Below are 25,314 nucleotides of genomic sequence, written 5' to 3' on the forward strand. Positions count from 1 at the left end.
TTGAAATAGAGGCAGAGTGAGAATATAACACTATCAATGTAGATTCAATTTAGAGAGTAACGTAGGAGCTGTAAATAGCAAATGCAGTAGATGTAGACGGGAATGTTTAGGAGAGGAAGAGTGGAGGAAATGTCTGGAATCTGATTTTCAGTCATTACAGATGGAAGAAGACATTGGCTACATAAAAATGTCATCTGCATATAAAGGCATTCCACTAATTCCACCATATGCAGATGACATAAACATTTATCTACCAAAAGAGGTTGAGTTGTACCTGTATTAACTCATGTCAGTAAGACTGAAGCATGAATGGAGTCAAGCTTGTTAAGCTTTAATGAAGACACAGCAGAGATATTAATCTTTGGAACCAATTACAGTATTTTTAGGACTATAAGTCGCTTCTTTTCCCCCACGCTTTGAACTATGCGTCTTATAGCCCGGTGCAGCTTTTCTGTGGATTTTTCTTCAACCACCAGGGGGAGCTCTTTAGCAGGAAGTGAATCGTTGGAAGTCAAAATAGGAAATAAAAGAAGAAAGTTATGATTTTCATTTAAAACAAGTGCATGCTAGCAGCTGGCACGACGGAGAATTTTCTTCAAACTTATACCCCCTCATCATGGAAACAACACGAAGAAAAAAATAGAAATGTTTTATCTTGAATATAGAATTAAGAATTAATTAATATTTAATTAATTCTTAATTAAGAATATTCCATGGCTATACGTTATCTTTCATAAATTTAGAGAAACTCATTCATAAAGAGTAAATTTAGATGCACTAGGTAAATGCATCTTATTTTAATCATATTCCCTTCATTTCACCACAAGAGGGCAGCATCTGTCTGTGCTGTACGTTTCAGAAACTGATACTTCTCATTCGGTTCCGGCTGTGCTGCTCTGCATTCACCCATGTAATAATTTGAATAACAGCTACACTTCCCTGAACATCAGGCCTTATTAAAGCGCTAAGCTGTGTGGTCGGTTTTATAGCACATTATTTTATCTTATTGCATACATCCACAATGAAGATGGCTCTGATTTTGCTGCCTATCCTGGCAATCCAGTTTCAAGGTGAGCAAGGAAATTGGGGAAGATGCATTTAATAATGGATGTTCCGCATTTATGGTTTTTATTAAACTAAATTTTGTTTAACAGGATTGACAGCAAATCCCTCTGTGACTCAGTCTCCAGTAGTGAAGTCAGCGGCGTTGGGGGAGACGGTCTCTCTGAGCTGCTCAGCCAGTAAAGGAGTTGATGATGATCTGAGTTGGTACCTGCAGAAACCTGGACAGCCTCCCAAACTGTTATTTTATAAAATCAGCAGCCGTCAATCTGATACTCCCAGTCATTTCAGCAGCAGTGGATCAGAGCCTCAGTTCACTCTGACAATCAGTGGAGTTCAGGCTGGAGATGCTGGAGATTATTACTGTATGGGTGAATACAGAGGCCCAGTGTTCACACAGTGATTTATAGTCGTACAAAAACCGCCCTCAGATCAGACATCTGGGTGGAAGGAGACTGACATGATGCACCACTGCTTACAGAAACAGTCTCACACACACATGCAAACACACACACACACACGCACACACACACACACACACACACACACACACACACACACACACACACACACACACACACACGCACACACACACACACACACACACACACACACACACACACACACACACACACACACACACACACACACACCCACACACACACACACACACACACACAGAGCATTGACTTACAGGAATGGGAAATAAACCGCTCTCATGTAATAAAGATTCACATTTAATTCCCTTTTGCATCTCCAATCTCACTTGGGGAAAAAAACTAAAAAAAGAAAAAAGAGACAAAAATACAACATATTTTTAGTTGATTTAAATACTAGAAGATGGTCAAGATGAGAGAGAGTAGATTTTATATGCAGATAGTTGTATTAATAAACAAGCAACAACTTTGTCCCAGATAAAGTGGTAAAGATAAAGCTTCAAGACTTATTTAACACTTATTTGACTCACAGCAACACGTTAATGTTCTGTTTATTTAATTTAATGCATCAATTCTTTTCTTAATCTTGCACAAAATTAACATTTTGTTACCTGTTACAAGTAGAAATATGAAAAAATACATTGCTTTACATTCATTCTTACTAGAAATATGTATTTTCTAATCATTAAAAAATTTATAAATAATTAAATCACAATAGATTAAAAAAATTCCCTGATATGAACAATAAGATGCAGCTAGGCACTTTAACAACAGCTAAAGAGGATCAGTATAGGAAATTTATAAATAAATCGAGCACAATTTACATAAAACTAAAAACAAAATGATGTGAAGGATAAGAGTTTTTCAGTAAATTATATTTGGCTTTTAGACAAAACAAGACATACAAAAACCTGCAATGGATACAATATCCATTTGGATACATCATTTTTAATATAAATAGTTAAAAAATAAACCACTTTGCCTCAGTTCTGGTCACAAGATTTTTCACTTTGTCTGGTGCTGAGAGCAGAGAAATGATTTCCATAGAGTGGAGGCTTTGCATGGTCAGCTGATCCTCCAGTGAACTGAGAAGGTTTATAGTCCTGTGAGTTCAACACTGCAGGACTCAGATCTGTCAGTCAAGCCAGCAGAAGCAACAAGCACCATGACCCTCATCACCATCCTCATCTGGACGCTGAGCTGCTGCTGTTTTACAGGTTCATTCACTCAGCAACATTTCTAACATGATGTGCTGCCTTTTCTCTCCTTTCTTTCTGCTGACAAATGAAGGATTTGTTTTTGTCTGCAGGATGCAGAGCTCAGATCACTGTGACTCAACCTGCAGTGAAGACGATTACACCAGGATCCACTGTCACACTGAAATGTGAGACAAGCAAAAATGTAGCAACATGTTCTGGTAGTCAATGTATGTTCTGGTATCAGCAGAAACCAGCACAGCCTCCAAAGCTCCTGATATATAAGGCTAATAATCTTCAGTCAGGAACTCCAGCTCGGTTTAGTGGCAGTGGAAGCGGCTCTGACTTCACTTTGACCATCAGTGAAGTTCAGGCTGAAGATGCTGCAGTTTATTACTGTAAAAGTATCCATGTAGTAAATGGTGCCTGGGTGTTCACACAGTGATTATTAGCCGTACAAAAACCTCCCTCAGTCAGACTGCAGACACTCTGAGCTGTTAGAGCAGAAAGTGAACAGACTCTGATACAGACCACTGAACACAGAGATGAAACCTCACCAAGGCCTGAAGCTCTGCAGTAAATCTTTATAATTAACCACAATTAATATTTTATAAAAACAATTTAAAATGTTTCTTACAATAGAATAAAGAAAAATTCCATGATGAATACACATGAATATTTATTAAATTCAGTTTTCATACATAATTGTGTCCATTTGTTTCAGTAAACACAACATAGATATTTATTAGCTTTTTATTACCAGCATAATTTAATTTTGAAGATAAATCAAATGAAATATTTATAAATATTCCCTTAATTTTTGCAGCATCAAGTTTAAAAACTAAATCAGGTTGAATTTATCTGGACAGTTTAGTGGTTTCCTCTGAAGTTTCACCAGGAAAATGATTATTTTCTTGTAAATGTGATCTGGTAAAAGAAACAATGTCAGTTTTGATTCAAATGTTTCATGAAACACAAACAACCACTGACAACATAAGGCAGGGTGTCCAAAGGGAGGTTCAGGGGCCTTTAGTGGACCATTGAATGATTCCTTACTGCAAAATCACCAAAAACATTTTCTTACATGTTGGTTACATCTTTTAATCTTTTAATAAACAAGGTTGTTGCATTTTTTGATTTCTTAATGAACTGAACCAGCTTCCGACGGGAGGCCCAGACTTCCCTCCCCCCAGCCACTTCTTTTAGCTCCTCCTCCAAGGTGTTCCCAGACCAGCCAAGAGACATGCCTGGTATGTCCGGAGGGACATTCGACGCTTATCCATGATCACGTTCTTTCGGTCATGACCCAAAGCTCATGACCATAGATGAGGGTGGGAACGTAGAACGACCGGTAAATCGAGAGCTTTGCTTTTTGGCTTAGCTCTCTCTTCACCACGACGGACCGGTACAGCGCCCTCTTGACGGCAGACGCTGCGCCAATCCACCTGTCGATCTTCTTCCCTCATTCGTGAAACAGATCCCGAGATACTTGAACTCCTCCACTTGGGGCAGGACACCCCCCCTGACCCGGAGAAGGCACTCTACCCTTTTCCGGCTCAAGACCATGGCCTCGGATTTGGAGGCACTGATCGCCATCCCAGCCGCTTCACACTCGGCTGCGAACCGCTCCAGCGAGAGCTGCAGATTACGTCCCGATGAAGCCAAAAGGACCACATCATCCGCAAAAAGCAGAGATGCAATCCTAAGGCCACCGAAACGGATCCCTTCAACACCCTGGCTGTGCCTAGAAATTCTGTCCATAAAAGTAATGAACAGAATCGGTGACAAAGGGCAGCCCTGGCGGAGTCCAACTCTCACCGGAAACGAGCCCGACTTACTGCCGGCAATGCGGACCAGACTCTGACACCGGTCGTACAGGGACCTGACAGTCCATATCAAGGAGCCCGGTACCCCATACTCCCGGAGAAACCCCCACAGGGCTTTCTCCGGGAAAGCCCTGTGTCCCCGAGGGACACGGTCGAACGCCTTCTCCAAGTCCACAAAACACATGTAGACTGGTTGGGCGAACTCCCATGCACCTTCCAGGACCCCACTGAGAGTGTAGAGCTGGTCCAGTGTTCCACGACCAGGATGAAAACCACACTGCTCTTCCTGAATCCGAGGTTCGACAATCCGATGGACCCTCTTCTCCAGAACCCCTGAATAGACCTTGCCAGGGAGGCTTAAGAGTGGGACCCCCCTATAATTGGAGCACACCCACCGGTCTCCCTTTTTGAACAGGGGGACCACCACCCCGGTCTGCCAATCCAGGGGAACTGCCCCCGATGTCCATGCGATTTTGCAGAGTCGTGTTAGCCAACACAACCCTACAACATCCAGAGCCTTGAGGAACTCTGGGCGGATCTCATCCACCCCAGGGCCCTGCCACTGAGGAGCTTTTTGACCACCTCGGCGACCTCGACCCCAGAGATTGGAGAGCCCAACCCAGAGTCCCCAGGCTCAGCTTCCACAATAGAAGGCATGTTGGTGGGATTGAGGAGGTCTTCGAAGAATTCTTCCCACCAGCCCACAACATCCCGAGTTGAGGTCAGCAGCACACCATCCCCAGTGTAGACAGTGTTGGTGCTGCACTGCTTTCCCCCCCTGAGACACCGGATGGTGGACCAGAATCGTCTCGAAGCTGTACGGAAGTCTTTCTCCATGGCCTCTCCAAACTCCTCCCACACCCGAGTTTTTGCCTCAGCAACCACCCGAGCCGCATGCCGCTTCGCCCACTGGTACCCATCGGCCGCTTCCGGAGTCCCACAGGCCAAAAAAGCCCAATAGGACTCCTTCTTCAGCCTGACGGCTTCCCTCACAGAAGGTGTCCACCAACGGGTTCGAGGGTTGCCGCCACGACAGGCACGGACAACCTTGCGGCCTATTATTTTATAAAATCAGCAGACGTCAATCTGATACTCCCAGTCATTTCAGCAGCAGTGGATCAGAGACTGAGTTCACTCTGACAATCAGTGGAGTTCAGGCTGGAGATGCTGGAGATTATTACTGTGTGGGTTACCATGGCAACGTGTTCACACAGTAATTTATAGTCGTACAAAAACCTCTCAGTCAGACCACAGACTGTTTCTGTGCAGCAGCTGTGAGTTTCTGCTGCCGACTGGAACAAGAATCTACAGTCAAGTGAAGTTCATGTTGTAGTGATAATGGAAGAAACTAACAACATATTTATTTATTGAAAATAAAGATCAACATTTATGTGAGTTTTTAATAAACTCAGAGAATAAAATATGTCTCAATAACATCACTTATGTTAATCAGAAATTATTTTACAACTCATGAGATTAAAGTCTTAGAAAATATAATATGTTCATTAAACAGAAAATATATCAGATTACTGTAAAAACACTTTCTACTGCAGCATGGAGATTGAGGTGAACAAAAGATTTATTACATATCAGTAATCAAACTTATTGCCTTTTGGTTTGATTAATTAAAGGATCAATTGTTTTTCAAATTCACTCTGATGGACATTTCTGATGTAATTTTCCTGAACTAATCCAAGGAGGATCACTGTGTGTCTTTATTCATTTAATGCAACATAATTCACTCAGTGAGAAACATCTGACAGTAAAACTAAAGTGGAACATCATTTTCTGAAAGTATTTTTAATAAAATAATAGATGTTGATGAAATCTTTAATATTCAATAAACTTTTCATGCTGAAGATTTTTTAATGTGAGAAATTTTTGTCTGTTGTAACTTGAACAAAAATGAGCTGACATGATTATCACAGACACAGAGAATTATGTTTTTATCTGATGACATTTCTGATTTATAGGTTTTACAATAAATACAAGCATTAAATATTGCAAAGATTTTTGAAAAGTAAAACTACATCCTTTGATTTTATCACTTCTTGTTGAATTATCTTAATGACCATTATTGAAAGTGTGACTCTGGATAAAAATGAACTTTTGTCTTGTTGTCATGACAGCAATGAAACACTCTCCATTATAATGTATCAGAGCAAGCTTTATTAAAACACACAGCAAATGAATCCCACTCACATCCAGCTGCTGAGCTTCACACATTAGTCTAAGTTGTTGAACGTTTGTCAGCAGTTTAGTTCAGCGTCACACAAGCTTTAGTTTGTCTTCATCCAGACTCCTATTGATGAGAGCAGCAGGTGTTTGTCCTGCTGCTCTCCCACTAACAGCTCCTGCTCTGGGCCTCAGTCAGCCTCTCTGGCCCTCACACTGGCTCCTTGTGATGCTCTGGACCTGGCTCTGGCCCTGATGCTCCACCCTGCAGGAGTACAGCTCTCCTCTCATCCACTTCTCCTGGCTCAGGCTCAAGGTGCTGCTGCTGCCGTAGCGTCCGCTCTTCTCCTCCTCGGAGCTGCTCAGGACCCCCTCTGTCACCGCCGTGCCGTCCACCTCCCAGCTCACCTGGGCTCCCTGAGGAGAGTAGCCGCTCAGCAGGCAGAGCAGCGTGGCCGAGCCCCCAGAGAGCTGCTCAGAGGAGGGGGGCAGCAGAGAGACTGAGGGTCTGACCGTGGGGCCGGCTGGAGGGGAGAGCAGAGACACACGAGGAGCAGATCAACGTCTGCTGGTCGGGACACACAGATATCATAGTGGATTATAATAACACTGAGGAGACGGATGATTTAGAGGCTGGGATTAATTCATCCGTGTTTACTTCACTTTCAGCTTTTTATTTCACGTTAAAATCTCCTGCAGCTTCCAGATGAAAACACATCAGAGCTGAAATGTTCTGACCTCGACTCGTCAGGACTTGGAATCAAAAGAGCAACATGACATGAAATATAAATGTGAATAAAACAACATTTTACTGTAAATCTAATGGCTCTGTAAAGATTTGGTTCATGAAAACAAAATGGCTGAACACAGTGAAAGATTTTCCCTCTGTCTGTTTCACTTCCTCTTTACTGCATCAAGTTAACCGACTGGAAACTTAAACTGCTCAAAAATAAAGTTTATATTTTTATGTTATTAATTTAATATATTTTTACAGGCACTGCCAACAAATTTTAATGCATTAAATTTTTAATTTAAGGATATATTGGTGGTTTAGCAAAGAATCTTTGCAAAAGTCTAAAAAGAATATATCACTATATAATTTAAAAAACAGAACTGATGTAATATTTTGTTTTAAATAATCACTTAATGTAGTAAATAGAATAAAATATATAAAAATTTATCACATATAAACTGTTTGACTGAATGGTAACATCTTGAATCTTTTGACAAAAAACAACAAATAAGAAAAAAAAACATAAAATGCTCACAAAATTAATAAAGTTTAATACAGAATAAAGATTAATTAAAACTTGTTTTTGATTTATATAATATTAAATGTTGATACTTACAGTGAAAGATGAGTTTGGTTCCTCCACCAAAAGTGTACCACAGTGATACAAACTCATTGAGAGGCCGTACAAAAACCTCCTGCACTGTCAGTAGACATCTAGCTGCTGAAATTATGTTTTTAAAGTCATAAAAATCCCAGTTTAAACTGTATTTAATCTGCAAATCATTCAACATTAATTCAGCTTTAAATTGCTTCATAATTTTAAAGAATATTTTTGGTTTATCATTAATGAGAATCAAGAGTTACTTTCCATCCTGTGCAACATTGTTTAACAATTCAGCTTCTATTATATGTTTAAATGCTAAAACTATTTTTCAATGTAATTTAATTAATAAAAATATTTTTAAAATATCATCTTACATTGATATATAATATATTTACCTGTGAGTTTTATAAAAAGAGTCAAATGATCCTAGGATGTCCAAGACAGATTTAATTTGAATCCAAGAAGTGAAAATCCTTCATGTTGTTTCTGTTTGATTTTCTTCTATTGCAATAAGATGATGAGAGTTTTAAATCCAGTATCTATTAGTGTTGGTTCAGTGTCTCTGTTTGTCTGGTGCTGAGAGCAGAGAAATGATTTCCATAGAGTGGAGGCTTTGCATGGTCAGCTGATCCTCCAGTGAACTGAGAAGGTTTATAGTCCTGTGAGTTCAACACTGCAGGACTCAGATCTGTCAGTCAAGCCAGCAGAAGCAACAAGCACCATGACCCTCATCACCATCCTCATCTGGACGCTGAGCTGCTGCTGTTTTACAGGTTCATTCACTCAGCAACATTTCTAACATGATGTGCTGCCTTTTCTCTCCTTTCTTTCTGCTGACAAATGAAGGATTTGTTTTTGTCTGCAGGATGCAGAGCTCAGATCACTGTGACTCAACCTGCAGTGAAGACGATTACACCAGGATCCACTGTCACTATCAACTGTAATTGTAACCCACTTGTTAACCTCCTTTGCAGTGGTGATGATTGTCTGCACTGGTATCAGCAGAAACCAGGACAACCTCCAAAACTCCTGATACGCTCTGTCAGCACACTTCACTCAGGAACTCCAGCTCGGTTTAGTGGCAGTGGAAAAGACACTGACTTCACTTTGACCATCAGTGGAGTTCTGGCTGAAGATGCTGCAGTTTATTACTGTCAGAGTGAACATGAAGTAAATAGTGCCTGGGTGTTCACACAGTGATTATTAGCCGTACAAAAACCTCCCTCAGTCAGACTGCAGACACTCTGAGCTGTTAGAGCAGAAAGTGAACAGACTCTGATACAGATCACTGAACACAGAGACGACTGGAAAAAGAAAGATTCAATTTTGACAAATAATTTTACTACCACAGTAAATAAATCTGGAAATATTTTTAGATTTAAAGAAAACTTCTTTCACTGATACAGATCAACTCATTTTCTACCTCCAATCATTCCAGTGGCCAGAAATGCTCCCTCTGTTTTATCTCTTGTTATCATTGAGGCTGATTTGTCCCAGTGATTATAAATATATCACTATCTCTATTTATCTTCAGAGCAGCTGCAAAACTCTGATGGTTTCAAACCTCCTTCTCATCACGTCTGAACAAATAAAAATGTGAGTTATTGTTTTGGGATTTCATGATTTCACCTCTAAGGTCCAAGAAACCAATCAGCAAATATTAAAATGAGTTTTTTTTTTTTTTGACTTCTGCTTAAATGTATCTTTCTATTTTGTTCTAATTAGTTCAAGTTCTTCAGTGGAAAAGTTATAAATAAGAAATAAATGACTTTCTCATTATTTTTTATGAACAGTTCAGGTCTTTTTTAATCATTTTATTAGAACATTATTTCACTTTCTAACCAAAACGTCTCTAACTTTTGTAAATCAAGTTGTTGCAAACTGTCTGGATTCCAATAAGCAAAAAAAAAAATATCCAGGAAAGTAGAAACACAAAGTTAGACAGGTTAGATATTATTTCTACACTAGAATGGCCGATCAATTACAAGACTATCATATTAAAATATTAAATCTCGTGCTGCAATGTGTTGGATCCTGGTGCTTTTAGAAGTAAAATGATGAAACTTTATTATTTTGTTGTTATTTGAAGTGAATTTGATCAGCTTTCTAAAAAACAAATAGTGAACAAGTTTTACAACAGTTTTCAGATGATGTGTGTTCAGGTTTCTTATACATTTAATGTCAACATTAATTAAAAAAATATGATTTAAAAGCAAGTGTAAAATGGCTCTAGATGCCGAAAGATTATTACAATCATTGTAACAAGAATACAGGTTAAAATGACAAATTAAACCTCAATGTATGGATACTACACTCAACAAAAATATGAACGCAACACTTTTGTTTTTGCTCCCATTTTTCATGAGATGGACTCAGAGATCTAAAATTCATTCTAGATAAACAATATTACCATTTCTTTCAAATGTTGTCCACAAATCTGTCTAAATGTTTGATAGTGAGCACTTCTGCTTTGCTGAGATAATCCATCCCACCTCATAGTTGTGCCACATCAAGATGCTGATCTGACATCATGATTAGTGTACAGGTGTACCTTATACTGCCCACAATAAAGGTCCTGAAATGCAGTTTTGTCTCACAGCAAATGCCACAGATGTCAAGCATTGAGGAGCGCAATTGGCATGCTGAGGGAATGTCAACCAGATCTGTTGCTCAGCATTGAATGTCCATTTCTCCACCATAAGCCGTTCAAAGGCGTCAGAGAATATGGCAGCACATCAACCGGCTCACAAGCTGACCATGTAACCACACCAGCCCAGGACCTCCACATCCTGCAGGTTCACCTCCAAGATGCCTGAGAAGCCACTCAGACAGCTGCTGAAACAATTGGTTTGATAACCAGAATTTCGCAAAACTGTCAGACTGCCTCAGGAAGCTCAACTGCATGCTCATCGCCCTCATCGGGTCGAATGACTCAGATTGTAATAGACTTGACAAATGCTCACATTCATGGCGCCTGGCACGTGGAGAGGTGTTCTCTTCACAGAATCTCGTTACATTGTTCACGGATGGCAGAACTGTGGCATGTGGTGAGCGCTTTGATGCTGGTGTTGTGATCATGGTGGTGATCACGGTATGGACAGGCATCTGTTATGGACGAACACAGGTGCATTTTATTGATGGCATTTTGAAAACTGAGATACCGTGATGAGATCCTGAGCCCATTGTTGTGATACATCCATGAACATCACCTCATGTTTCAGCAAGATGATGCATGTTGAAGGATCTGTACACAATTCTTGGAAGCTGAAAATGTAGTTCTTGCAGCATACTCACTGGACATGTCACCCATTCAGCATGTTTCTTATCATAAAACGTACCAGTTCACTTTTCAGCAAATTTACAGCCATTGAAGAATACCAACATTCACAGGTCACAATTGACAATCTGATAAACTTTAAGAAAATGTTCACTGCATGAGGCAAATGGTGGTCACTTCTACTGACTGGTTCTGAGTAGAACAATAAACAAAAAATATAAAAGCATTTCAGAGTGGCCTTTATTGTCAGTATAATACACCTGTACACTAATCATGATGTCAGATCAGCATCTTGATGTCAAAACTAAGAGGTGGATGGATTATCTCAGCAAAGTCACTATCAAACATTTAGATAGATTTGTGGACAACATTTGAAAGAAATTGTAATATTGTTTATCTGGAATTAATTTTAGATCTTTGAGTCCATCTCATGGAAAATGGGAGCAAAAACAAAATGTTGCGTTTATATTTTTGTTGAATGTACTTTATGTCAAATATTTGCTGTTTTTAGTTTATAACAACACATCGCAATTAGGGGACATAGAAACATTATAAAAGTGTTGAATATAGAAAACATGAACAGTCAATAAATACTTTATTTGATGTGAAGTTAAAATAAAAAGTGAATATTCTCACTAGATGAAGACGTGGCTGAATCAGTTCTCTGTTTTCTGTTTCATCACTGCAGGTGTGGATTTGCATGATCTCAATGCATCGCTGCTCCTCAAGCTTTAAGTTCTTCTGCTGCACAAAGTCCAAAGTGTGTTTGTGACACTAAAGCTGCATCAGGATGACGCTCCAGTCGCCTGATGGTTGTTTTTCACCAGGGTCAGACTGACTTTTGAATTTATCTATCAAGTTTTGTTTGAACTCATACTTATTACTGTTTTCCTTTAACATCGCTCATTTCTACTTTCAGCATCATCTGCCAATAATTTTCTGACTCAGTCTGAACCAACAAAGTCAGTCAGTGTTGGAGCGACTGTGACCATCAGCGCCACAGGAAGTTCTAATATTGGTTCTGATCTCAGTTGGTACCTGCAGAAACCTGGACAGCCTCCTAAACTTCTTATATACAGAGTTTCAAATTTGTTCTGGAACTCCATCTAGATTCAGAGGCAAATCTGGTACTGATTACACTTTAACCATCAGTGGAGTTCAGGCTGAAGATGCTGAGATTATTACTGTATGGGTAACCATGGTCTGTTCACAGTGATTTATAGTACAAAACCTCCTTCAGTCTGACTGAAAGCTGCAGGTGCAGAGAAATGAGAACTGGAGTGAACACATCACAGAAGTTAGCAAGTAAAACCAAAGAATATCTAAGGTTCAAATCCACTAAATGATTATTTTATAAACACAGATGTTGAAATGAGTTTTATAATATGGATTCTCTATAAGTTTTCTGAAGCTTTGCCTCACAAACACCAAAGAGTTTTAGTTTTTACCTAAAGTTTTACATGTGCAGGTTTCTAAAACGTTTATAAACTTTAAAGAAATGAAGATGAGATGATGTTTGATGAAGAACACGTAAACACAACAATAAATAAAGACAGTGATTGTCATAACTGCACTTTTATTGAAACAATCCATTAAGTTACATGAGAAACACAAGGAAGACGAATGAAAGGTGAAAAGTAATGATTGTGAATAAAACATGACAGCATGATGGTTTCCAGCCATGAAGCTGCAGCTCTACTCTGAGCAGCTCAGGCTCAGGGTTTGAGTGACAGGACTCTGTCCACTCTGATTGGCCTCACAGCTCACTGAGCCCGCCTTCCTCCACTGGTGGCAGGAGGCTCAGTGCTGCTCCAGCTCTCCAGCACCTAGGCTGCTAGACACCCCTGAGGACCTGCTGCTACCTTCCAGCCCAGCTCCAGGTGGAAAGACCAGACACACCAGAGTGACGCTGCCCTGCTGCTGCTCTTGGAAGGACTCATCAACACCCACTGAGGAGAAGAAAAGACAGCAGTGAGAACCCAGGCTGCTGGAGACATTCATTTTTCATCGACAGCATTCATAGACTCTGAGCAATAAGCTGAACCATTTTCTGATGGTTCAACTGAGAGACCAAACATTCAAGTGAAACAGTTCAAACGTCCACATCTGTTTTTTCACTTCCTTTAAACTAGGAAAAAATAAATGAACCGTGAACACAAAGCTGCTCTGAGTTCACTCAAATATTAGTTCAGTTTGACAGAATTCAGCAAATGTTTAAAATGAAGAAATTATCACAAACATGTTGGATTAACAGCTACAATTGAGCCAGAAAAGACAAAAAAACTGAGAAAATAAATAAATGTTGGTTTGATGATAGAAAATTTAAACTTAAATTATCCAGCATTGATAAATGACTTTGAACTCTACATTTTATTATTTTCAAGATCATTTTACTGGTTGTGTTTTAGATTTTCACAGTTGTGAAAACACAAACTTGTGAAGCTTCACAAATTTATAAACATTTACATTTTAAATCAAATAAATGAACAAACTTTGGAAATAATCAGTAAAGTTAAAAAAAGTTTAATTCTTTTAATACAAAGAAAACTTTCTGGTACTTACAGTCAACGATGAGTTTGGTTCCTCCACCAAAAGTGTACCAAGTGATACAAACTCATTGAGAGGCAAAAACCTCCTGAAGTCAGTAGACATCTAGCTGCTGAAATTATTTTTAAAGTCATAAAATTTACTGTTATTTAATCTGCAAATCATTCAACATTAATTCATCTTTAAATTGTCAAATTTTAAAGAATATTTTGTTTATCACTAATGAGAATCAAGAGTTACTTTCCATCCGTGCAACATTTAACAATTCAGTTCTATTATGTTTAAATGCTAAACTATTTTTTAATGTAATTTAATTAATAAAATATTTTAAATATGTATTGATATATAATATATTTACCTGTGAGTTTTATAAAAAGAGTCAAATGATCCTAGGATGTCCAAGACAGATTTAATTAAATCCAAGAAGTGAAAATCCTTCATGTTGTTTCTGTTTGATTTTCTTCATTGCAATAAGATGAGATTTTAAATCCAGTATCTATTAGTGTTGGTTCAGTGTCTCTGCATCTGGTGCTGAGAGCAGAGAAATGATTTCCATAGAGTGGAGGCTATGGTCAGCTGATCCTCCAGTGAACAGAAGGTTTATAGTCCTGAGTTCAACACTGCAGGACTCAGATCTGTCAGTCTAAAGAAGCAACAAGACCATGACCTCATCACCATCCTCATCTGACGCTGAGCTGCTGCTGTTTTACAGGTTCATTCACTCAGCAATTTTCATGAGATGCTGCCTTTTTCTCCTTTCTGACAAATGAAGGATTTGTTTTTGTCTGCAGGATGCAGAGCTCAGATCACTGTGACTCAACCTGCAGTGAAGACGATTACACCAGGATCCACTGTCACTATCAGCTGTAAAACAAATCAGGATGTTCACAGATTGTTCTTTATTGATTATTTGTTTTGGTATCAACAGAAACCAGGACAGCCTCCAAAGCTCCTGATATATAGGGCTAATAATCGCCAGTCAGGAACTCCAGCTCGGTTTAGTGGCAGTGGAAGCGGCTCTGACTTCACTTTGACCATCAGTGGAGTTCAGGCTGAAGATGCTGCAGTTTATTACTGTTTACCACAGCACGTTCACACAGTGATTATTAGTGAAAACCTCTCAGTACTGCAGACACTCTGAGCTGTTAGAGCAGAAAGTGAACAGACTCTGATACAGACCACTGAACACAGAGACGACTGGAAATTCTAACATTTCTAAAAGATTCACATGTAAAAGATAAAGATATAAAGACAAAAATACACAATGGAAAAAAGAAACATCTTGATTTTGACAATTCATTTTTACTAGCTAGCAAATAAATCTGGAAACATTTTTAGATTTAAATAAAACTTCTTTCACTGATACAGATCAACTCATTTTCTACCTCCAATCATTCCAGTGGTCAGAAATGCTCCTCTGTTTTATCTCTGTTATCATTGAGGCTGATTTGTCCCAGTGATTATAAATATATCACTATCATTTATCTTCAGAGCAGCTGCAAACTCTGATGGAAATTCCTTCATCACATCTGAACAAATAAATGTGAGTTATTGTTTGGATTTCATGATTTCACCTCAGTCCAAGAAACCATGTAAATTTAAATGAAGTTTATTTTACTTCTGCTTAAATGTATCTTTCTATTTTGTGCAAGTTCTACAGTGGAAAAGTTATAAATAGAAATAATTGACTTTCTCATTATTTTTTATGAACAGTTCAGGTCTTTTTTAATAATTTTATTAGAACATTATTTCACTTTCTAACCAAAACGTCTCTGATTTTTGTAAATCAAGTCGTTGCAAACTGTCTGGATTCCAATAAGCAAAAAAAAATTATATCCAGGAAAGTAGAAACACAAAGTTAGACAGGTTAAATATTATTTCTATGCTAGAATGGCTGATCAATTACAAGACTATCATATTAGAATATAAGTACAAATGCTGTAATGTGGTTTAACCTGCTGCTTTGAAGTAAAATAATGAGAATCAGAACATTTGTTACTCCAACATTACTAAATAATTTTAATTCCATTTTCTGACAATAAATGTGGAGATAAAGGATAAATCTGATTCACTGCCTTGAGAAAATGAGACTCAGAATCTTTTGAAGAGGTTGGATAAAATTTCACTTTTGTCGGTACTAAAGTGAATCCCTGCCTGTTTGTGTATCTTAGAATTTTTACTCAAACTCAAATAAACAATTGACCAAAAGCCCATAATTTACTGTTTCAGGTCAACATAGTTTAACCAGGTCCTGAGATCTGTAACCAGAAATAAAACCTGGATGATTATCAAGCTCTCTTGCTTTGGAGAAACTCACCTTCATGATTAAGGGTAAATATTATGTGTTTAATATTTTAACAAATTATAGCAAAATGCTTTTTCTGTATATTTTTCTTCATCTGAGCTCTTTGAAGAAATTATTGGGAGTCAAATTGAAACAAAAGAAGAAAGTTATGATTTTCATTTAAAACAAGATGCTAGCAGCTGACGACGGAGAATTTTCTTCAAACATATCATCATGAAACAACACTGAAAAAAAAATAGAAATGTTTTATCTTGAATAAAGAATTAAGAATTAATTAATTTTTTATTAATTTTAAGAATACTATATACCTTATCTTTCATAAATTTAGAGAAACTCATTATAAAGAGTACATTTAGATGCAATTATAAATACATCCTATTTTAATCATTTCATTTCAACAAGAGGGCAGCATCTGTCTGTGCTGTTTTCAGAAACTGATACATTGGTTCAAAGTTGTGCATTCAAAGTAATAATTTGAATAACAGCTACTTTGAACATCATTTTATTAAAGCTAAGCTGTTTTGGTTTTATAGCATTATTTTATCTTATTGTACATCCACAATGAAGATGGCTCTGATTTTGCTGCCTATCCTGGAATCCAGTTTCAAGAGCAAGGAAATTAAGATGCATTTAATAATGGATGTTCTGCATGGTTTTATTAACCAAATTTTGTTTAACAGGATTGACAGCAACCTCTGTGACTCAGTCTCCAGTAGTGAAGTCAGCTTCACGGTCTCTGAGTTTCAGCCAGTAAAGGAGTTGATGATGATCTGAGTTGGTACCTGCAGAAACCTGGACAGCCTCCCAAACAGCTTTTATAAAATCAGCAGACGCCAATCTGAACTCCCAGTCATTTCAGCAGCAGTGGATCAGAGCCTCAGTTCACTCTGACAATCAGTGGAGTTCAGGCTGAAGATGCTGGAGATTATTATCAGGGTGAATACAGATGGCGTGTTCACAGTGATTTATAGTCACAAAACCTCAGTCAGACTCTGAAGGAGACTGACATGATGCACCACTGTTACAGAAACAGTCTCACACACACTGAAACACAGACAGACAAAAAAAAAAAACACAACACACAAAAAGATTGATTACAGGAATGGAAATAAACCTCTCATGTAATAAAGATTCACATTTAATTTTTGCATTAATCTCATTGAAAACAAACATAAAAAAGAGACAAAATACAAATATATTTTTAGTGATTTAAATACTAAAAAGATGCAAGATGAGACAGAGTAGATTTATATGCAGACAGTTGTATTAATAAACAAGCAAAAACTTTGTCCCAGATAAAGTAAAAGATAAACAAGATTATAACATTTTTTGACTCACAAAGAATGTTCTGTTTATTTAATTTAATGCATCAATTCTTTCTTTTATACAAAATTAACATTTTGTTACCTGCATAAGTAGAAATATGAAAAAGAATAGATTGTTTCATTCTTACTAGAAATATGTTTTAATCATTAAAAAATGTATAAATAAATAAATCATAATAGATTTTTGATATGAACAATAAGATGCTTAGGCACTTTAACAACAGAAAGAGGATCAGTATGAAATTTATAACAAATGAGCACTTTTTTAAAAACTAAAACAAAATAAAAAGGATAAGATATAAATTATATTTGTTTTAAAAACAAGACATACAAAAATGAATGGATACAGTATCCATTTGATACATCATTTTAATAAGTAGTTAAAATTAAACCACTTTGCCTCAGTTCTTGGTCACAAGATTTTTCACTTGTCTGGTGCTGAGAGGAGAAATGATTTCCATAGAGTGGAGGCTTTGCATGGTCAGCTGATCCTCCAGTGAACTGAGAAGGTTTATAGTCCTGTGAGTTCAACACTGCAGGACTCAGATCTGTCAGTCAAGCCAGCAGAAGCAACAAGCACCATGACCCTCATCACCATCCTCATCTGGACGCTGAGCTGCTGCTGTTTTACAGGTTCATTCAATCAGCAACATTTCTAACATGATGTGCTGCCTTTTCTCTTTCTTTCTGACAAATGAAGGATTTGTTTTGTCTGCAGGATGCAGAGCTCAGATCACTGTGACTCAACCTGCAGTGAAGACGATTACACCAGGATCCACTGTCACTATCAACTGTAAAACCCACTTGTTAACATCTTGATGGTATGATTGTTCTGGTATCAGCAGAAACCAGGACAGCCTCCAAAGCTCCTGATATCTTGGGTTCATAATCTCCACTCAGAAACTCCAGCTCGGTTTAGTGGCAGTGGAGGCGACTCTGACTTCACTTTGACCATCAGTGAAGTTCAGGCTGAAGATGCTGCAGTTTATTACTGTCAGAGTGAACATAGTGCCCCAGTGTTCACACAGTGATTATTAGCCGTACAAAAACCTCCCTCAGTCAGACTGCAGACACTCTGAGCTGTTAGAGCAGAAAGTGAACAGACTCTGATACAGACCACTGAACACAGAGATGAAACCTCACCAAGGCCTGAAGCTAAAATCTTTATAATTAACCACAATTAATATTTTATAAAAACAATTTAAAATGTTTTTTTAATAGAATAAAGAAAATTCCATGATGAATACACATGAATATTTATTAAATTCAGGTTTCATACATAATTGTGTCCATTTGTTTCAGTAAACACAACATAGATATTTATTAGCTTTTTATTACCAGCATAATTTAAATTTTGAAGATAAATCAAATGAAATATTTATAAATATTCCCTTAATTTTTGCAGCATCAAGTTTAAAAACTAAATCAGGTTGAATTTATCTGGACAGTTTAGTGGTTTCCTCTGAAGTTTCACCAGGAAAATGATTATTTTCTTGTAAATGTGATCTGGTAAAAGAAACAATGTCAGTTTTGATTCAAATGTTTCATGAAACACAAACAACCACTGACAACATAAGGCATGTCCAAAGGGAGGTTCAGGGCCTTTAGTGGACCATTGAATGATTCCTTACTGCAAAATCACCAAAAACATTTTCTATGTTGGTTACATCTTTTAATCTTTTAATAACAAGGTTGTTGTATTTTTGATTTCTTAATGAACACATTTTAGGGAGGCAGATCTCCCCAGCCACTGTCCTCCTCCAATGTTCAGACCAGCAAGAGACATGCCTCCACACCTTTTTCTCCTCCACTGCTGGTATGTCCAGACATTTGGCCGCTTGTATGCTGATCTGTTTTGGTCATGACAAAGCTGTGACCATAGATGAGTAGAGAAGCATAAACAGCTGCTTTTGGCTTAGCTCTCTTCACCAGACGGACTCAGCGTCTTGACGGCAGACCCAGAATCCACCTGTCGATCTTCTTCCTCATGTGAAACAGATCAGATACTTGAACTCCTCCTGCAGGACACTGACCCAGAAGGCACTCTACCCTTTTGCTCAAGACTCATGATTTAGGCACTGATGCCATCCTGCACACTGTTGAACTCAGCAGCTGCAGATTGGATGAAGCCAAAAGGACCACATCATAAAGCAGAGATAATCCTAAGGCCAGAACGGATTTCAACATGGTTTTAGAAATTCTGTCCACAAAAGTAATGAACAGAATGACAAAAATTTACATAACTCTCAAAAGAAAATTACTGGCAATGCGGACCAGACTCTGACATAAGGATGACAGTCCATATCAAAGATTCATAAGAAACAGTTTCTAAATAGTTAGGGACATGAGTTTAAGTCCACAAAACACATGTAGACTGCAACTCATGCATTAAACTGAGAGTGTAGATTGGTAGTGTTAGATCAGGATGAAACCATGTTTTCCTGAATCATCTGACAATCATGGATCTTTAAATGAATAGACCTTGAATTAAATCATAATTAAATCTTTTTGAACAGACCAATCTGAATCCAGAACTATGTATGATGTAAGAACAAATTAAACATCAGACAAATCTGTTCATAAGTGCCACTGATTTTTGAATCATGAAAATTAGATTCAATGATAGGCAGAAATAGAAGGCATGTTGGTATTGAATCTCAAGAATTTTACCAGCCCACAACATATTGATCAGCAGAAATCCCCAGTGTAGACAGTGTTGCACTGCTTCTGAGATCATGGTGGACCAGAATGGGAAGTCTTTTCCATGGCCTCCAAACTCCTACACTCAATTTTTGCCTCAGCAACTCAGGCATCCGACTGGTACCCTCGGTTCAGACAGGCGGGCCAATGATTCCTTCTTCAGCCTGACTTTCACAGAAGGTGTCATGGGTTGAGGGGTATGACAGAACGGACAACCTCAGCCTGTTATTTTATCAAATCAGCAGCCGTCAATCTGATACTCCCAGTCATTTCAGCAGCAGTGGATCAGAGCCTCAGTTCACTCTGACAATCAGTGGAGTTCAGGCTGGAGATGCTGGAGATTATTACTGTATGGGTTACCATGGCAACGTGTTCACACAGTGATTTATAGTCGTACAAAAACCTCTCAGTCAAACCACAGACTGTTTCTGTGCAGCAGCTGTGAATCTACAGTCAAGTGAAGTTCATGTTGTAGTGATAATGGAAGAAACTAACAACATATTTATTTATTGAAAATAAAGATCAACATTTATGTGAGTTTTAAATAAACTCAGAGTATAAAATATGTCTCAATAACATCACTTATGTTAATCAGAAATTATTTTACAACTCATGAGAATAAAGTCTCAGAAAATTTAATATGTTCATTAAACACATGAAATATATCAGATTGCTGTAAAAACACTTTCTACTGCAGCATGGAGTTTGAGGTGAACAAAATATTTATTAAACATCAGTAATCAAACTGATTGCCTTTTGGTTTGATTAATTAAAGGATCGATTGTTTTTCAAATTCACTCTGATGGACATTTCTGATGTAATTTTCCTGAAATAATCCAAGGAGGATCACTGTGTGTCTTTATTCATGCAACATAATTCACTCAGTGAGAAACATCTGACAATAAAACTAAAGTGGAACATCATTTTCTGAAAGTATTTCTAATAAAACAATAGATGTTGATGAAATTTTTAATATACAATAAACTTTTCATGCTGAAGATTTTTTAATGTGAGAAATTTTTGTCTGTTGTAACTTGAACAAAAATGAGCTGACATGATTATCACAGACACAGAGAATTATGTTTTTATCTGATGATATTTCTGATTTATAAGTTTTACAATAAATACAAACATGAAATATTGCAAAGATTGTTGAAAAGTAAAACTACCTCCTTTGATTTTATCACTTCTTGTTGAATTATCTTAATGACCATTATTGAAAGTGTGACTCTGGTTTAAAATGAACTTTTGTCTTGTTGTCATGACAGCAATGAAACACTCTCCATTATAATGTATCAGAGCAAGCTTTATTAAAACACACAGCAAATGAATCCCACTCACATCCAGCTGCTGAGCTTCACACATTAGTCTAAGTTGTTGAACGTTTGTCAGCAGTTTAGTTCAGCGTCACACAAGCTTTAGTTTGTCTTCATCCAGACTCCTATTGATGAGAGCAGCAGGTGTTTGTCCTGCTCTCCCCAACAGCTCCTGCTCTGGGCCTCAGTCAGCCTCTCTGGCCCTCACACTGGCTCCTTGTGATGCTCTGGACCTGGCTCTGGCCCTGATGCTCCACCCTGCAGGAGTACAGCTCTCCTCATCCACTTCTCCTGGCTCAGGCTCAAGGTGCTGCTGCTGCTTTCCTCCTCGGAGCTGCTCAGGACCCCTCTGTCACCGCTGCAGCCGGCCCACCTCCCAGCTCACCTGGGCTCCCTGAGGAGAGTAGCTCAGCAGGCAGAGCAGTGGCCGAGCCCCAGAGAGCTGCTCAGAGGAGGGGGCAGCAGAGAGACTGAGGGTCTGACCGTGGGCCGGCTGGAGGGAGAGCAGACACACGAGGAGCAGATCAACGTCTGCTGGTCGGGACACAGATATCATAGTGGATTATAATAACACTGAGGAGACGGATGATTTAGAGGCTGGGATTAATTCATCCGTGTTAACTTTCAGCTTTTATTTCATTAAAATCTCCTGCAGCTTCCAGATGACACATCAGAGCTGAAATGTTCTGACCTCAACTCACAGGACTTGGAATCAAAAGAGCAACATGACATGAAATATAAATGTGAATAAAACAACATTTTACTGTAAATCTAGTGGCTCTGTAAAGATTTGGTTCATGAAAACAAAATGGCTGAACACAGTGAAAGATTTTCCATCTGTCTGTTTCACTTCCTCTTTACTGCATCAAGTTAACCGACTGGAAACTTAAACTGCTCAAAATAAAGTTTATAATTTTATGTTATTTATTTAATATTTTTTTACAGGCACTGCCAACAAATTTTAATGTATTAAAATGTTTAATTTAAGGATATATTGGTGGTTTAGCAAAGAATCTTTGCAAAAGTCTAAAAAGAATATATCACTATATAATTTAAAAATACAGAACTGATGTAATATTTTGTTTTAAATAATCACATAATGTGGTAAACAAAATAAAAAATAAAAATTTATCACATATAAACTGTTTGACTGAATGGTAACATCTTGAATCTATTTTAAAAACAAACAAATGAAAACATAAAATCTCAAAAAAATAATGTTTAATCAGAAAAGATTAATTAAAACTTTTTGATTTATATAATATTAAATGTTGATACTATTGAGTTTGGTTCCTCCACCAAAAGTACAGTGATACAAACTCATTGAGAATAAAACCTCCTGCACTGTCAGTAGACATCTAGCTGCTGAAATTATCTTTTTAAAGTCATAAAAATCCCAGTTTAAACTGTATTTAATCTGCAAATCATTCAACATTAATTCAGCTTTAAATTGCTTCATAATTTTAAAGAATATTTTTGGTTTATCATTAATGAGAATCAAGAGTTACTTTCCATCCTGTGCAACATTGTTTAACAATTCAGCTTCTATTATGTTTAAATGTTAAAACTATTTTTCAATGTAACTTAATTAATAAAAATATTTTAAAAATATCATCTTACATTGATATATAATATATTTACATGTGAGTTTTATAAAAGAGTCAAATGATCCTAGGATGTCCAAGACAGATTTAATTTGAATCCAAGAAGTGAAAATCCTTCATGTTGTTTCTGTTTGATTTTCTTCTATTGCAATAAGATGATGAGAGTTTTAAATCCAGTATCTATTAGTGTTGGTTCAGTGTCTCTGTTTGTCTGGTGCTGAGAGCAGAGAAATGATTTCCATAGAGTGGAGGCTTTGCATGGTCAGCTGATCCTCCAGTGAACTGAGAAGGTTTATAGTCCTGTGAGTTCAACACTGCAGGACTCAGATCTGTCAGTCAAGCCAGCAGAAGCAACAAGCACCATGACCCTCATCACCATCCTCATCTGGACGCTGAGCTGCTGCTGTTTTACAGGTTCATTCACTCAGCAACATTTCTAACATGATGTGCTGCCTTTTCTCTCCTTTCTTTCTGCTGACAAATGAAGGATTTGTTTTTGTCTGCAGGATGCAGAGCTCAGATCACTGTGACTCAACCTGCAGTGAAGACGATTACACCAGGATCCACTGTCACTGAAATGTAAAACAAATCAACATGTTTAGTCAATGTATGTTCTGGTATCAGCAGAAACCAGGACAGCCTCCGAAGCTCCTCATAAAGTATGTAAAAAAGCTTCTCTCAGGAACTCCAGCTCGGTTTAGTGGCAGTGGAAGCGGCTCTGACTTCACTTTGACCATCAGTGAAGTTCAGGCTGAAGATGCTGCAGTTTATTACTGTAAAAGTATCCATGTAGTAAATGGTGCCAACGTGTTCACACAGTGATTATTAGCCGTACAAAAACCTCCCTCAGTCAGACTGCAGACACTCTGAGCTGTTAGAGCAGAAAGTGAACAGACTCTGATACAGATCACTGAACACAGAGATGAAACCTCACCAAGGCCTGAAGCTCTGCAGTAAATCTTTAAATGTGATCTGGTAAAAGAAACAACGTCAGTTTTGATTCAAATGTTTCATGAAACACAAACAACCACTGACAACGTAACATGTAAAATTCAGGGCCTTTAGTGGACCATTGAATGATTCCTTGCTGCAAAATAACCAAAAACATTTTCTTACATGTTGGCTACATCTTTTAATCTTTTAATAAACAAGGTTGTTGTATTTTTCTGATTTTTTAGTGAACTGGACCACACTTATCCAGAGACTTTTCCTCAAAAACAGACAATGTCAAACCTAAATCTCAATTAAATCATCAAACGTGAATAAAGCTGCAAACCTTTTCAAAGAAATAGCAGATCCAAAACTTTTTACTTTAGTTGAGAATGGAGAAAATTTATTTTGTTTATTCAATGAAGCAAAACAAATTGTAAAACTACAGAATGTGCTGAGATAATTCATGAATAAATATTTAATTCTTGTATTTTGCATCTGACTGACCTTTCACATTCATTGTAAAAGTATCCACAGTGGCCCAGTGTTCACACAGTGATTATTAGCCGTACAAAAACCTCCCTCAGTCAGACTGCAGACACTCTGAGCTGTTAGAGCAGAAAGTGAACAGACTCTGATACAGATCACTGAACACAGAGATGAAACCTCACCAAGGCCTGAAGCTCTGCAGTAAATCTTAATAATTAACTACAATTAATCTAAAATATTAAATATTAAAATAAATATTAAAACCTTTCTTACAATCAAATAAAGAAAAAGTCCATTATGAACACACATAAATATTTATTAAATTCAGTTTTCATAATGTTGTGTAACATTACATTTCTGTGTCCATTTGTTCCAGAAAACACAACATAGATCTTTATTAGCTTTTTATTTCTAGCATAATTTTAATTTAAAATTTCACTTTTTGTTGGTACTAAACTGAATCCCTGTCCTGGTTTGTGTATCTTAGGAATTTTTCCCACTCAAACTCAAATAAACAAGGTTGACCAAAAGCCCATAATTTACTGTTTGGTGCAGGTCAAATATAGTTTAACCAGGTCCTGGAGATCTGTAACCAGACCCCAATAAAAACCTGGATGTCAACATTATCAAGCTCTCTTGCTTTGGAGAAACTCACCTTTATGATTAAGGGTAAATATTGTGTGTTCAAAAAGACATGAGAAAAGTTTTTGCTATTCTTGGAGAATATAAAATCTCATAATGGTGAATGACTGAATGAACTCTAGTTAAATTTTACCACTTATTCTTAC

General features: G+C 37.6%; 3 gene segments (V, D, J or C); 2 read left to right on the plus strand and 1 right to left on the minus strand.

Annotated features, from left to right (window-relative positions):
* Positions 1–929: 929 nt before the first annotated feature.
* On the plus strand, positions 930–1,559 carry LOC122846237. The segment is given in 2 exon segments: positions 930–1,070; positions 1,155–1,559. Coding segments are annotated over 2 exon segments (360 nt in total).
* A 5,111-nt stretch (positions 1,560–6,670) lies between these two features.
* The window catches only part of LOC122846233, a 66,975-nt gene continuing 48,331 nt past the window's right edge, over positions 6,671–25,314 (minus strand). The window contains 1 exon segment of the V gene segment in view: positions 6,671–7,220. Coding sequence covers positions 6,892–7,220 — 329 coding nt within the window.
* The window catches only part of LOC122846232, a 66,724-nt gene continuing 50,085 nt past the window's right edge, over positions 8,676–25,314 (plus strand). Inside the window, 2 exon segments of the V gene segment in view lie at positions 8,676–8,806; positions 8,899–9,224. Of these exon segments, the coding sequence occupies positions 8,755–8,806; positions 8,899–9,224 (378 nt within the window).

Source organism: Gambusia affinis, linkage group LG16 (genome assembly GCF_019740435.1).
Source record: "Gambusia affinis linkage group LG16, SWU_Gaff_1.0, whole genome shotgun sequence".
NCBI lineage: Eukaryota > Metazoa > Chordata > Actinopteri > Cyprinodontiformes > Poeciliidae > Gambusia > Gambusia affinis.